This window comes from Ceratotherium simum, chromosome 3 (genome assembly GCF_057802395.1).
Source record: "Ceratotherium simum simum isolate JZ-2026a chromosome 3, ASM5780239v1, whole genome shotgun sequence".
NCBI lineage: Eukaryota > Metazoa > Chordata > Mammalia > Perissodactyla > Rhinocerotidae > Ceratotherium > Ceratotherium simum.
In genome coordinates this window covers 28671504-28687405 of record NC_141902.1, presented here as the reverse complement: position 1 = coordinate 28687405, position 15902 = coordinate 28671504, and the positions used below count along the sequence as shown (strand labels likewise).

General features: G+C 37.6%; 1 protein-coding gene and 1 pseudogene across 1 annotated transcript; one reads left to right on the top strand and one right to left on the bottom strand.

Annotated features, from left to right (window-relative positions):
* LOC106800168 (olfactory receptor 11H7-like) lies at positions 1–950 on the top strand (annotated as a pseudogene).
* A 9496-nt stretch (positions 951–10446) lies between these two features.
* Positions 10447–13021, bottom strand: LOC101408785 (olfactory receptor 11H6-like). Its single transcript, XM_004421322.2, has 2 exons — positions 13001–13021; positions 10447–11397 (listed from the first exon to the last, which is right to left on the bottom strand). Exons 1-2 carry the CDS (start codon positions 13019–13021, stop codon positions 10447–10449), a joined length of 972 nt encoding a protein of 323 aa, XP_004421379.2.
* Between the last annotated feature and the right edge of the window lie 2881 nt (positions 13022–15902).

Below are 15902 nucleotides of genomic sequence, written 5' to 3'. Positions count from 1 at the left end.
GAGACCATGAATAAGTCAGGGATTTCTACTGTGACACAGTTTGTCTTGTTGGGCTTTCCCGGTCCCTGGAAATTGCATATCATTCTTTTCTCAGTGATTTTGTTCATCTACGTCTTGACTCTGACTGGGAATATAGCCATCATTTGTGCAGTGAGGTGGAACCACCGACTCCATACCCCTATGTACATGTTCCTGGCCAACTTCTCCTTCCTAGAGATCTGGTATGTGACCTGCACAATCCCCAACATACTGGTCAATTTTCTTTCCAAAACCAAGACCATATCCTTCTCTGGTTGCTTCACTCAATTCTACTTCTTCTTTTCCATGGCCATGACAGATTGCTTCTTCCTCTGTGTCATGGCTTATGATCAGTACCTGGCCATCTGCTATCCACTGCACTATCCCTCCATCATGACTGGGCAGCTCTGTGCCATTCTGTGTCTCTTTGCTGGCTCACTGGATTCCTTGGACATTCAATTCTTATTTTCTTCATTTCTCAACTACCCTTTTGTCGTCCCAAAGTCATTGACCACTTTCTGTGTGATGTGGACCCACTGATGGCATTGTCCTGTGCCCCTACACCCATCATAGGCCATGTATTCCATTCTGTGAGCTCTCTTATCATCATTCTCACCATTTTATACATCCTTGGATCCTATACCCTGGTACTCAGAGCTGTGCTTTAGGTTCCTTCTTCAGCTGGGCGGCAAAAGACCTTCTCTACCTGTGGCTCCCACTTAGTTGTGATATCTCTCTTCTATGGAACCATAACAGTGATGTATGTGAGTCCCACATCTGGCAACTCAGTTGCTATGCATAAGATCATCACACTTATATAGTCAGTAGGGACATCAGTCTTAAACCCCCTCATCTACAGCCTACACAACAGGGACACGAAATGTGCCCTCCATCAGGTCTTTTGTAGAGTGAGAATTATCCAAATCTCATGAACAGGTTTTGTGAAACCCAATGACTCTCTTTCTGGAAGTGGAAGAATAATCTTCTTCCAACCCAAACTGACTTGGCTTTATTCATAACCATCACGGACCTTCTGTGCAAAGCAAAATTCATCAGGAATTTTATTATATTTTGATGTACTTTTAGTTTCATAAATGTGTTTCCATGGGAAGAGACTGTCACGCACACATGGTAAAAATAACTCTTAAAAATCTTAATATTTACTTCCAGGAAGCTTTCGACTTTTTCAATGTGCAACCTCTGTTCACACAGCTCTAAAAGATATGAATCCAATGGTTATTTGCTTACATGGCTGTCTAACACTATGTTAAAAAGACATATAACACAGAAAATGCCTGTTGTCCTGAATTTTTGGCAGAAACTCCACACATCAACGTTGGATACACTAAGAGATTATAAAGCCACTTTGACAATTCTTAGCTCATCATCCTCATGCACAGCGTACAAGGGGAGGCTGTAAGTTTGATTGAAGCCATGAGTAAGAATATCTTTGGTGAGTTGTTAGTATGGAGTCCCCATAAGAAAAATGATCACATCAAGAGAACTACTCAGAAAACTTGACCTTGTTCCCTACAGTTTGAGGGACATTTGTACTGTTCTTGATTCATACCTTGAATAAAATGTAAATACTGTAGAAGAGTTGGCTCTGAGAACAGAGCAGAAAGAAATGGGCTATAACAGGAGAATATTGAATTCCCACCAAGAATAGAGCAAATTTAGAATATCCACATTTGGCCTAGTTAGAGCTCCCGGAAGATAACCAACTTGGACCATCTTGAAAGAGATTCCACCCAAAAGTACTACTTGGAGAGGTAAGGCAACCTCAAAAGTGAGTCTATATGGAGTGGGTCAAGAGAATCCAAGGATGAATGCAGTCATAAGTAGCCAGCCAATGAAGCATTGCTCACATCAGGGAACTGAAGTTTAGGGAGCTCCCCTTCCCTGGAAAAAGAAAACACTCCATGAGAGAAAAATCAGCATACAAACTTTTGTCAAATCCGTAAGGCAACAATACCAGTCAAGGAAAAGCCTTTCTGCCTTTACTTCTCTCCCACCTCAAACCGAGAGTAGCCAGAGGCAGTGCAGTAATATGGGAGAGGAAGAGTGAAAGGGCAGATGAAAGAAGTAGATGAAGGCTGAGTCAGAACCAGTCTTGAGAAATAAGTTTTAATTTGGATAAAAAATTAAAATTTTGGTTTTAGACTGCACTAGAATTTCCAACATCAGGATAAGGAGACCATGTATGAATACAAAAATTAATTAGAAAAGCTATCATATTGGCCCAAGATATTACCCACGGGTGGAGACAAACAGAACACCAGGAAGTGTTTGAAGTAGACATGGTGAGAAAAAATAAAGTTCCTTTGTGTTTACACCCCACCAAGTCCAAATCATCCAGTTGATAGTTACAAGTACAAATGTTTAAACATTGCTGTAGCCTAAGAAAGATGAAAACCCTCACCTGAAGACCAAAAGTATCTCTTTGAAAGTCCTCTTGGACAACTGGAGAGCACAATGCTTCAGGGTGGGTAGAGGGACCTAAAAAAGGTGGGAAAACGAATCAGAAAATCTAGTTAGGAAGCTACTAAAGACATGCTTGAACTATTGATCCCAGTTTTGCCTTAATTCAGCACTAATATTTTAGTGATTCACCTGAAAGAGGAAGAGAAAATATTTCTCATAAAAGGCCATAGCTCACAAGTATCCTACTGCTGCAACTTACTAGATGTTGAATATGTAGCTACACCTGTCAAACACCTATTTTTTCATTAAGATCCAACTCAGACATCACTTCCACCAGAGAGCCTTCAGAATATCCCCAGGCTGCACTGCGTGTCCCTCAGTAGTGCATCTAGAATACACCAGGTCATAGTCCATCATTGTACTCACAGACTCTTTGAGGTGAATCTATTATATGTCTGTGTCTCTTCCCCTAGATTATAAGCCCTTGGAGGACAAGGACAGTATCTCATCTTTTTATCCCCAGCATCTAGCATGATAACTGTCTCATAGTAAGCATGTGGGGAAAGGAACAGTTTTTAGAATTGGGTGAATGAGCTAGTTCTTGAATCAGCCCTCATTAGAATTAAATATATTTTAGTTACAAAACCACTAGCTGCCTGTTTACATTTTTTAATCTTTAAGGAACTTATCTCTTTTTAAAGCTACATTTTGATATGCGGTTTTATTAGGAAAAAATATACACTTGTCATAAAATTTTGAAACAACATATAAGAGTGTAAAGTTAAGGGTAAAGATTCCCATCCTCCCTCCTCACAATCCCACTTCCCACAAATAACAAGACTAGTACTGGTCAAAGTTTCTGTACATATTCAAGCATGCAAATGCATGCATATATAATGGCTTTAATTGCTTTAAACTGATTATATTATACAGACTATTTCATAGTTGTTTTATATTCTCTTAAAATTTTGTAGCTTTCTATCCAGGTCAATACAAATAGATATGCTTCATTCTTTTTCAGTTTAATACTGTCCTCTTGTGTAAATGAATCATAATTTATTTAATTTTTCCCCTATTGCTACATACACATTACTTTAAAGTGTTTTGTTCTCACATATGTTCAAGCTATTAAAAAAAAAAAGAAACAGTTCTAGGAAAGGTCTTGTTAAAGACAATAGTAAATGTATCACAATTCTTTTTTTAAAATTATATAATATACCTTACATGCATAAAAGCCTATATAATGAATACACAAGTTTAAAGATTATAAAGTTTAGAAATGCCTGTGACTGACTTTACTCAAATAAAAAATACATAATATTACCAACACTTTAGAAGCCTGCTGTGAGCCTATTCCCAACTATGTCAGTCCCCTTATGCAGCATAGGGCAGGGGGAATTTTGTGTTAACAATTGCCTTGCTTTTTTCAGCTTTATCATTTATTTATCTCTAAATAAAAATGATGTAGTAGGGAATTCCAAAGACCACTTCCTCTACAGAAACACTGAAAAAAAATGGCCAAAATTGTCAGAAACATCTTTAAGAGAACCCTGGAAAATAATCAAAGATTTACAACAACCAAGTGAATGCTTCATCAAGAAAAAGGCAAATAAAACATTGTAGGAGAGTTTTGTGGCATTTTAACTTACCCTTGCCCCATCCCCTTCTCAGCTCAGCAGCAGTCTTAAAGATAGAAGTCTATATTCCTAGTAGGGGTTCCTGGTTCCAGAGAAAGCATAGCGCACTTTGTTCTCAAAAGGTATTTATCAGTTTTGACCTGTCTAGGGGCTCCCTGAAAGACTACCACAGAGGGTTTGTCTTTATTTCACCTAATTTGGAACTCTCTCAGGGCATAGAAACAGCTAGGCAGAGGGCATTCCTCAAAAACAGTAAAAGGCAAATAAACCAGCCACTGCCACCTAGGGCAAAAGATATCAATTGAGATGATCAGTAAACACACTGAAAGTCCTGGGAGGAAAAGCTGGAGAGTGAGTGACTTTGGAGAATAAGAACTCTGAAGAGCTTCTACATATTCCTAGGAATCTCCCCAAACAGAGAATATCAATAAAGAGACAGATATTATACAAGAGAACTAAATAAAAAATCTACAGCTAAAAAGTACAATAACAAAAGTGAAAAATTCACTAGAGGGGTTCAACAATAGATTTGAGCAAGCAGAAGAATCACTGAACTTGAAGATAGGTCAACTGACATTACTCAGTCTGAGAAACAGAAAGAGAAAGAATTAAGTAAAACAAATAGAGTCTAAGAGACCTGTGGGACACCATCAAATATATCAATATACACATAATGGGAGTCCAGAAGAAGAGAGAGAAGAAAGTGACAGAAAGAATATTTGAAGAAATAATGGCCAAAAACTGCCCAATGATGAGAGACATGAATCTACATATCCAAGAAGCTCAATGTATTCCAAGTAGAATAAACCCAAAGAGATCCACACTGAGACACATTATAATCAAACTGTCAAATACAAAGACAGCAAAAGAATCTTGAAAGCAGCAAAAGAGAAATGATTCATTATAAACAACAGATACTAAATAAGATTGACAGCCAATTTCTCATCAGAAACCAGAGAGGCCAGAAGGCACTGGGATGAGTGCTAAAAGAAAAAAACTCAGGGCCGGCCCAGTGGCATAGTGGTAAGTATGTACACTCTGCTTTTGGCATCCTGGGGTTCGCAGGTTTGGATCCCGGCTGCTCACCGATGCACTGCTTGTCAAGCCATGCTGTGGCGGCATCCCATATAAAGTGGAGGAAGATGGGCACAGGGGCCGGCCCTATGGCTTAGCGGTTAAGTGCACTCGCTCCACTACTGGAAGCCTGGGTTCGGATCGCGGCGCACACTGACGCACCTCTTCTCTGGCCATGCTGAGGCGGCGTCCCACATACAGCAACTAGAGACAGGTGCAACTATGATGTACAACTATCTACTGGGGCTTTGGGGAGAAAAAGGGGAAAAAGAGGAGGAGGATTAGCAATAGATTTTAGCTCAGGGCCAGCCTTCCTCAGCAAAAAGAGGAGGATTGGCATGGAAGTTAACTCAGGGCTGATCTTCCTCACAAAAAAAAAAAAAAAAAGATGGGCATGGATGTTAGCCCAGAGCCAGTCTTCCTCAGCAAAATGAGGAGGATTGGTAACATATGTTAGCTCAGGGCTAATCTTCCGGACAAAAAAAAAAAAAGAAAGAAAAAAACTCAACCAATAATTTTGTCAAACCTGCCCTACAAAAAAATGCTAAAGGGAGTCCTAAAGGTTGAAATGGAAGGACAGTGGAGAGTAACTCAAAGCCATATGAAGATATAAAAAACACTGGTAAAGGTAACTACATAGATAAATATAAAAGCCAGTATTCTTGTATTTTTGGTTTGTAACTCTTCTTTTTGTCTATGTGATTTAAAACATAAACATATAAAACAATAATTTTAAATCTATATTAATGGGAAAATAATTCAGTGAGAGTAATTCTCAGAGGAAAATTAATACCAGTAAATTATCTACATTAAAAAATATATATATATCTCACCTGTCAAAAATTAGCTGTCCATAGATGTGTGGGTTTATTTCTGGGCTCTCGATTCTGTTCCATTGATCTGTGTGTTTGTTTTTGTGCCAGTACCATGCTGTTTTGGTTACTATAGCTTTGTAGTATATTTTGAAATCAGAGAGTGTGATACCTCCAGCTTTGTTCTTTTTTCTCAGGATTCCTTTAGTTATTCGGGGTCTTTTGTTGTTCCATATGGATTTTAGTATTCTTTGCTCTATTTCTGTGAAAAATGTTGTTGGAACTTTGACAGAGATTGCATTGGATCTACAGATTGCTTTAGGAAGTATGGACATCTTCACTATGTTAATTCTTCCAATCCAAGAGCATGGAATATCTTTCCATTTCTTTGTGTCTTCTTCAATTTCTTTCAACAATGTTTTATAGTTTTCAGTGTACAGATCTTTCACCTCTTTGGTTAAGTTTATTCCTAGGTATTTTAATCTTTTTCTTGCAATTGTAAATGGGATTGTATTCTTAATTTCTCTTTCTGCTACTTTGTTGTTAATGTATGTAAACACAACTGATTTTTGTATGTTGATTTTGTATCCTGCAACTTTACCATATTCGTTTATTATTTCTAAAACATACAATGGAGAAAGGAAAGTCTCTTCCATAAATAGTGGGGAAAACTGGACAGCCACATGCAAAAAAGTGAAAGTAGACCATTATCTTACAGCATACACAAAAATTAACTCAAAATGGATTAAAGACTTTAATGTAAGACATGAAACTTCTAGAAGAAATGTTTTCTTCTAGAAAGAAAGATGAGGCAGTACGCTCATCAACATTGGTCTTAGCAACATATTTTCAAGTACTATGTTGGACTAGGCAAGAGAAGCAATAGAAAAAATAAACAAATGGGACTACATCAAACTAAAAAGCTTCTGCCCAGCAAAGGAAACCGTAAAAAACAAAAACACAAACTAACAATTGGGAGAAGACATTTGCAAACCATATATCAGATAAGGGGTTAATATCCAAAATATATAAAGAACTCATTCATCTCAACATCAAAAATAAAACCCAACAATCCAATTAAAAAATGTGCAAAAGGTCTGAACAGACATTTCTCCAAAGAAGACATACAGATGGCCACAGGCACATGAAAAGATGCTCTGCATCATTAACAATCAGAGAAATGCAAACCAAACTACAATGAGATATCACCTCACGCCCGTCAGAATGGCTATAATTAACAACACAGGAAACAACAAGTGTTGGAGAGGATGTGGAGAGAAGGGAACTCTCATACACTGCTGGTGGGAGTGCAAACTGGTGCAGCTACTATGGAAAACAGTATGGAGATTCCTCAAAAAATTAAGAATATAACTACCATATGATCAGGCTATTCCACTGCTTGGTGCTTATCCAAAGAATATGAAAACATCCATGCATAAAGATACATGCATCTCTGTGTTCATTGCAGCATTATTCACAATAGCCAAGACTTGGAAGCAACCTAAGCGCCCAACAAGGGAGGAATGGATAAAGAAGATGTGGTATATATACACAATGGAATACTACTTAGCCATAAGAAATGATGAAATCCAGCCATTTGTGACAACATGGATGGACACTGAGGGTATTATTCTAAGCAAAATAAGTCAGAGGGAGAAGGTCAAATACCACATGATCTCACTCATAAGTAGAAGACAAAAACAACAACAAACAAACACATAGAAACAGAGATTGGATTGGCGGTTACCCGGAGGGAAGGGAGGAGGGAGAAGGGCAAAAGAGATGATTAGGCACATGTATGCCGTGGTGGAATGTAATTAGTCTTTGGGTGGTGAACATGATGTAATCTATGCAGAAATAGAAGTATAATGATGTACACCTGAAATTAATACAATGTTATAAACCAATGTTACCACAATAAAATAAATAAATAAATAATAAAAAAAGAAAGATCTGAAATCAATAACCTAATGTTACACTTCAAATAAGAGGAAAAGGAAAAACAAAGTAAACTGAAATCCACATAAGGAAGACGTAATAAAGATTAGAACAAAGATAAACAAAATAGGAGAAAAACAATAGAGAAAAATCAATGAAATCAAAAGTTGGTTCTTTGAAAGGATCAAAAAAATTGACAAGCCTTTAGCAGGACTAAGAAAAAAAGAGAGAATATCATTACTTTAAAAAAAAAGAAAGAAATGACCATGGGGACATTACTGTTGACCTTATCGAAATAAAAAGGTTTATAAGAAAATATATGAACAATTATATACCTATAATACTATGAACAAATTACATAACCTAGGAAGACACAAACTACCAAAACTCACTCAAAAAAGAAATAGAAAATCTGAATACACCTATAATAAGTAGAGAGAACAAATTAGTAATCAAATCTGCCCAAAAAGGAAAACCCAGGGCCATATCACTTCAGTGATGTACTCTACCAAACACTTAAGAAGAATTAACACCTGTTTGTTTTGGGGGAGTTTTTTTAGAGATAATGAAAATCATATAAGAGGTAATGTTTTCCCATTCCTCACTTTGCTTTACAGGGAGTTCATAACACATTCAGAGACTTGACTTTTTACCAGCATAAGATCTTATGATCACAAACCTTCATTCTATTTTTTTCTTTTTAAATTCATATGTCTCTTCTTTCTTTGTACATTTTTTGTTGGATACTTCAAATCCTTGATGGAACAAGGAAGAATATAGTAAACTAAAGGCATTTTTAATTAAACATGTTAGTAAATAAGTAATTGCAAGTTAAGAATTTCTTAGAAGGTAGAGATTTTTATTAAGAGGGGATGTATTAATGTGGAATTTTTATTAAGCCTTCCCCTTCGTATATGGTATTGAACAGGCTTCCCCAAAGTTCAGATAAAACACTTTTTATTGTTTCCTAGTAAGTTCTAGATGATCTGATAACACCTACCTCTCCAGCCTTATATACCATTTTCCTCTGGATAGCCAAAATTAACTTTTATTATCTTTGAAAACTCCATAATTATACCTGCACTTAAGTGGAACTTAATTCTCCTAGATCTTTGCATGGCTTTTCTCCTTATTTTGAAATATCACCTCCTCACAAAAACATTCTCTGACCATCTGATCTAAATTATGCCCTATCCTACCCCAACAACTTTTACATTTACACTCTCTTTTATTCTTTTTGTATTTCTTATGACTTCTGGAATTACAGATTTATGCATTTATCTGCTTATTATGTGTCTCCCTCACTAGAATGTAAGTTTTACAGAGGCAGGGACTTTATACATTGATGTAATTCCAGTGCACATCAAAGAGGTAAATAAATGTTTATTGAATGAAGGAATGAAATGCATCAACCGCAGACACCAAATGACCAACTTAGTTTTGACCAAATTGTTGGGCCCAATCACCTAGAGCTGTCATCACATTCCTCTGCATCCATCTTCATCTCAGTATCTTAGAATCACTGACTTTTGCTCTCTCTCTGTTTTTATCTCTTTGGGGCTTTGGCTCAACTCAACCTTCCCTCATGTAAAACTAACCCAAATTCTAATGCCACTACATGCCAATCTTCTTTTAAAATGTAAACCTATTTCCAGATATCTTAATTATGTTTCACAGGTAGTAAAAGGTAAGAAGAATGTACTCTATTTCTTATTTTATAAAGGGAGGACTTGAAGATCAAGGCAGGAAATGAAACTTTTACTGCTACTGTCATGCGCTTTTCAGAAACCTATAGTGCTCATTGTAACTTCTTTCACTTTTCCCAACTAATATCAGATTTTTATTTGTCTGTCCATGTTATATATTTATTTAAAATAATGGCTCTATAAGTTCAAGGTGCACCAGAATCACCTGAGTAACATTAAAATAGGAATTTCCAGGGCCCTCTTCAAAGATTGTGATTTAGGAGATTTGGAGAAAGGTCTGGGAATCTGCTCTTTTGAAGAGCTCCCCAAATAATTATGAAACAGACAGGTTTGAGAGACAGTGTTGTAGAGCATTATTAGCCTTTTGGATGCCAGTTAAATAAAAATTGGGGGTTCCACTATGATTTGATTGGCACTAATTTCCTTTTTTCTGAATTTAACAAGTGTGAAAGCTCCACTCTTCTGCAGGAGTAGAGCAGAGATCTTTAGGCCAAAAAAAAACAAGTACAAGAATGGATGCACTTAATAGAGGTCAAAAAAGTATGAGGTCAAGGACTAGGTATGTGATCACAGATAAAAGAGTAAACAGTTATTGGAGGTCAGGGTAGAAGAAGCTAAAGTTCAGACATCCAGGTCATTTAACTCAAGTTAACATCTACCAAATCCTGATTTGCAGGCAAAGTCTGGTTTAATTGGGTGAACTCTTATCCATTACTTTATTAGGCAGAAATAGATGAATTCACATCTGCATCTCTATGTGCAAAAGAATAAAGACCAACTTTTGGCAATAGAAATGGGATAAAATAATCATTCTGATCTTGATCCACTCATGAGCTCTCATTCGCTTTGACTAATTTTTGTCCATATCTGCATTTTTCTTAAGGCAGCCTTCATGTCCTTGTTCCGGAGAGTGTAGATCAGTGGGTTTACAAGTGGGGTCACTGATGAGTAGAACAAGGTTACAATCTTCTGTATCCCAGATGGATTTCCAGAGGTTGGGCTAATGTACATGACCATGAGGGTTCCATAGAACAGTGACACTACAACCAAGTGGGAACCACAGGTGGAGAAGGCCTTACGTCTGCCAGCTGCTGAAGGGACATGCAACACTGCTCTGAGAACCAGGGTATAAGACCCAAGGATAAAGAAGAAGGTGAGGAAGATAATAAGAGAGCTCAATATAGAACAGGAAAGCTCAATTCCAGGAGCAGGGATGCAGGACAGGGCCAGAAGAGGACCAGGGTCACAGACAAAGTGGTCAATGGTATTGGGGCCACAAAAGGGGAGTTGTGTGATAAAAGAGATAGGGACTGGATAGCAGAGGAAGGCCGTTACCCAGCAGAGGACCACCAAGTTCACGCAAAGATGACTGCTCATGATGGTAGGATAGTGGAGAGGCCGACAGATGGCCAAGTACCGATCAAAAGCCATGAGGGGCAGTAAGAAGGTCTCAGTGGTGCCCATGGAGAAGAAGAAGTAGAACTGGAGGAAGCAGGCAGGGAAAGAGATGGTTTTGGTCTCAGATAGGAAGTTCTTTAACATATTGGGAACAGTGGTGTTGATGTAACAGATCTCCAGGAAGGAGAAGTTGGCCAGCAGAATGTACATAGGGGTATGGAGCCTGCGATCCAGCTTCACTGCACAGACAATGGCCCCATTCCCCACCAGTGTCAGGATGTAGGACACAGAGAACAGCATGAAGAGGAGGACCTGAAGCTCTCTGGAGCAGGGAAAACTCAGGAGTATGAATTCAGTCACTGTGTTGACTCCTGACATATTCATGGCTTCCTAAGGGGTGGAGAGGAAAAAATGACAAAGACAAAAATGACCTTATTCCCTAATGCTCAGGAATACTTTTCTTTAGAGATCTCTAAGTCCCTCAGATTCTATTGTTCTATTAAATAAATAATATAACTATATTGTCAAAGACCATCAAACTTTGAAAGTGCTTGATATGATCAGACTTTGAATTTTGGACTCTCATTCCTCTTCCAGAATGTTCTCACAGCAAAAGACAGGATCTTATGCAATAAGCAGCTTAGAGAAGGTTAATGACAGTACTTACAAATGTAAGTAGGTATGAAAACCAAGTACTTATATCTATAGGATAAGATATAAATGACTCTTACTATTGAACACAGAATTTCAAATACTTGGATCTTTGGAATCAGAGACATAAATATTAGGCATCATAAGAGAAGAGGCAGAAAGTTAACAAATAACACACTGAAATCTTTATGCATTTCACTTTTATTCTGGATCAGTGTTGAAATTATAAGTGTTGGCATCTTAAGGTGGTCTGATAGCCAAGACAAAAAATGTCAAATGTGCCATCCTTTCTTCAGTATTCATCAAAGTCTAACTCAAGAAAAGTTTGAACATCCAGACACCTGCATAATGGCTTTCAATTTGGCCCCATCTTTCACATGTTGAATTAAAATACTTCTTTAAAACCTTGGTCTAGGTTAAAACTCTGCTTATAGGTAGAAAAAGTGAGCAATGTATCTGGTATATTATGTAAGGATTTGGAGGGTTTTACCTGAGGTCTCAGGATTCCTAAAAAGGCTTCTTTTCTTCTGGTTTATGGATAGATGTAGAGGATTACAAATGTCAGATACTCCCAAGCAGAGACCTCTGGGAAACAAGGACAATGGTGAGAGCCATAAACTATCTCTCTCTGGACAAGGATTCCTCTTCCATTTCTCCACCCCTTCTGTCGCCCTCATCATATTATAGACGCGGAAAGTTGGAGTTGTTTTGGGAAGTGGACAGAGAATCTTTGTGAAAACTTCCTTCTCTGAGTTAGTCTTTGATATTATGTGACTTCCATGGAGAGAAAAGCAAAATAAAACCATTGAAATAGCCTAAGACTCTGTTGTCAGTCATTTGGTCTTAATTTGTTAATTTATTTTAGGATCCCCTCCATTAGTGGGGGACAGTCATCATTTGGATCTAAATGACCCAAAGTGACATGATTGAGCAACAATATTTATTCAGGAAAATATAAGTGTAGAATGCAGACCCAGACACTTTTCCTAAAAGGATTCTAGCTAAGAAGATTTATTAATTTATTAGTTACAAAACGTGTTACTTTCCAGATCATGTAATGTCATAGCTTTAAGGATGATCTTGATGATTGCAATTAGTGACACAAGAGATGGGAGAAATTAAGAATTTTCCACATCTCACTTCACTGTAAGGCTCCTGTTCGGTCTGTGAATAGATCATATTTGGCACAGTAAAGCCTTCAATAATTCCTCTGTAGCAGGAATTGAGAGTAACTCAGAAGCCAAAGAAACCATGAGGAAAGAGTGAAAACAGCAAGAAATATTTGGTGACTAATGTGTAAGAGGATTTCAATGGCTTGTAAACCATGTGGGAGTGAACTCACCAATCTGGAGTGCTCAATCATCTTGTTGTCCCTCCTCGCAATGGCTGATCATCTGCTCTGTGGCAGAGCCAAACATGGCTAAAAACAGGGACAGCTTAAGTTTTTTTCTGTCTTGCTCCTCAGAGCCACTTTGTCAGTCATTTCCAGATGTCACTTCGCTAACATACTGTTCCCCCAAAGACCTAGTTCTGACTGGGTGCCCCTCCTGGTTAATAAGGACAGAATTTACATACTATTGAGCCTCCTTCCTCATCTTCATCTCTCTCACTTCCCTGATTCCCAGCCCTCTTGGTTTTAAAGATGAATCTGCTTACATTAATTCATGTAACTTGAGGTGTTATTTTCTCTACGGTCATACAAAAGAAGGAAGAGCTAAAAAGCACACCTAAGAACTGTCCTGTACTTGTATCTCTTCTGAACCCATCTCCTCATAGAACTGGCAGATCTGACTTGTAATCTCTAATTTCACTGCAGCAAAAGGCAAGCAAGATGAAGGGCATGGCATCCTTGGCAGCCAGCAGCCCAGAGAGGGTTACATTTGGAACTCGATATTGGTTTGGAGAGAAATTGGCATATTGGCACACAATAGAGACTTATCTACGTTGCTCTGAAACCTACGTCTTATTCCTCCTAAGGGATATAGTCTCTTGTGAATTCTGAGAGTGAGAACTTATGAGGGAAGATTGTCAATCATATCCCAAATGTTCCCTTCCCTCAGGAGCCCACTAACCACCCTTTGGGACCCAATTTCTCCAATGCTGAATGATCATCTCATGCTACTCTTAGAGCAGATGTTTATTTTGTTCTCTAAACAGGTTTCTGGTATAGTGTAATCACTATAAGCAAATATAGCAAGCCCTATAAGCAACACCACCTTAGCTGGAACACAAGATTTTTGTTTTTCTTCTTATTCCTTTACATTCAATTTCATTCATTTTTTGAGTCTGTCTACAAGTTTTGGACTCTCTTATTTGTCAATGTCAGAGTTATCTCTTCAGATTTCTCATTCTTTTTCCTATTGACTCACTCAATGGCTTGAAAGGGGTTACTCCCTTTTTTGGTTAAATGCTTTGTCTCTCAGGCCAGGTCTGTGCTTCTAGCGTGATAGTGACAAGTAAATACCATTTCATGGTGAACAGGTCTCAGGAGTGGAAACCATGGTGCATGTTGTGAAATGTCAAAATTCTAGAAGATACCTCCCCATCTAGCCCTTTAGGTTACTTCAAACTGTTTTTAGCACATATCCCTAAAAGTTGGCATGATTGTTGAAATTTTCTTGCTTCTTTTAAACAAGGCATTGCTGAGACAGATGACTCAAACTTTTGGACCCCTGTGTTTTCTTTTTTTTGACTGAAGTATAATTGACATATAAAATTATGTTAGTTTCAGGTGTACAATATCATGATTTGATAGTTGTATATACTATAAAATGATCACCACAATAAGTCTACTTAACATCTGTCACCACACATAGTACAAATTTTTTTATTGTGATGAAAACTTTTAAGATATACTCTTTTAAAATATGCAACTTTCAAATATGCAATACAGTACTATTAACTATAGCCACCATGCCATATATTATAGCTCCCGAACTTAATTATCTTATAACCAGAAGTTTACACATTTTGACTACTTTCTCCCAGTTCCCCCACTGCCCCCCCCCACCTCTGGTAGCCATCAATCTTTTCTCTATTTCTACGAGCTCATTCTTTTTTGATTCCACATACAAGTGAGATCATATAGTATTTGTCTTTCTCTGACTTATTTCGCTTAGCATAATGTCCTCAACATGCAACCATGTCATCATAAGTGGCAGGATTTTCTTCTTTTTTTATGGCTGAATAATATTTTGTTATACATATATATATATATCACATTTTCTTTATCCATTCATTAATCAGTGGCCACTGAGATTGTTTCCAAGTCTTAGCTATTGTAAATAATGTTGCAATGAACATGGTGGTGCAGATATCTCTTCAAGATAGTGATTTTGTTTCCTTCATATATATATGCCCAGAAGGGAACTATTGAATCATATGGTAGTCCTATTTTTAATTTTTTGAGGAATCTCCATACTGTTTTCCATAGTGAATGTACCAATTTACATTCCCACTAACAGTGTACAAAGGTTCCCTTTTCTCCATACTCTCATCAGCACATGTTATTCCTTGTCTTTTTGATGATAGCCATACTAACAGCTGTGAGGTGATATTTCATTGGTTTTGATTTGCTTTTCCCTCCCTCATGAAGAAAGAGACTTGTGAAATACTCCCTCATTTTAATAAAAAGTGATAAAGGAGTGATAAGGAAGATAAATAGCAAGTATAATCCTAGTTCTATCCTAACAGATACAGTTGTAAAAACTAAATAATAATGTATGTAAAATACCTAGAATGTGGTGAGTACTCAATAATCTGAGTCTTCCCTTTTTCCCTTCTTTTGTGTTAAACCTCATGCAAAATTTCCTCTGGAAGGAATATTTCTGTTATTCTGTTTTGTAATTTCTTACATATATGAATAAAACAATTCATGCATATACATATGTATTTATACTCTACCCTTTCTGCAAAACAATACAAATTATGGAAACAAAAAATTTACATCTATGGGCTGGCCTGGTGGCATAGCAGTTAAGTTTGCAAGCTCCGCTTCGGCAGCCCGGGGTTCACAGGTTCAGATCCCAGGTGCTGACCCACACACCGCTTGTAAAGCCATGCTGTGGCGGCATCCCATATAAAGTAGGGGAAGATGGGCATGGATGTTAGCCCAGGGCCAATCTTCCTCAGCAAAAAGAGGAGGGTTGGCAACGAATGTTAGCTCAGGGCTAATCTTCATCACACACACACACACACACACACAATGTAAATCTAAATGAACAAAGCTAGGAGTAACCATAGGA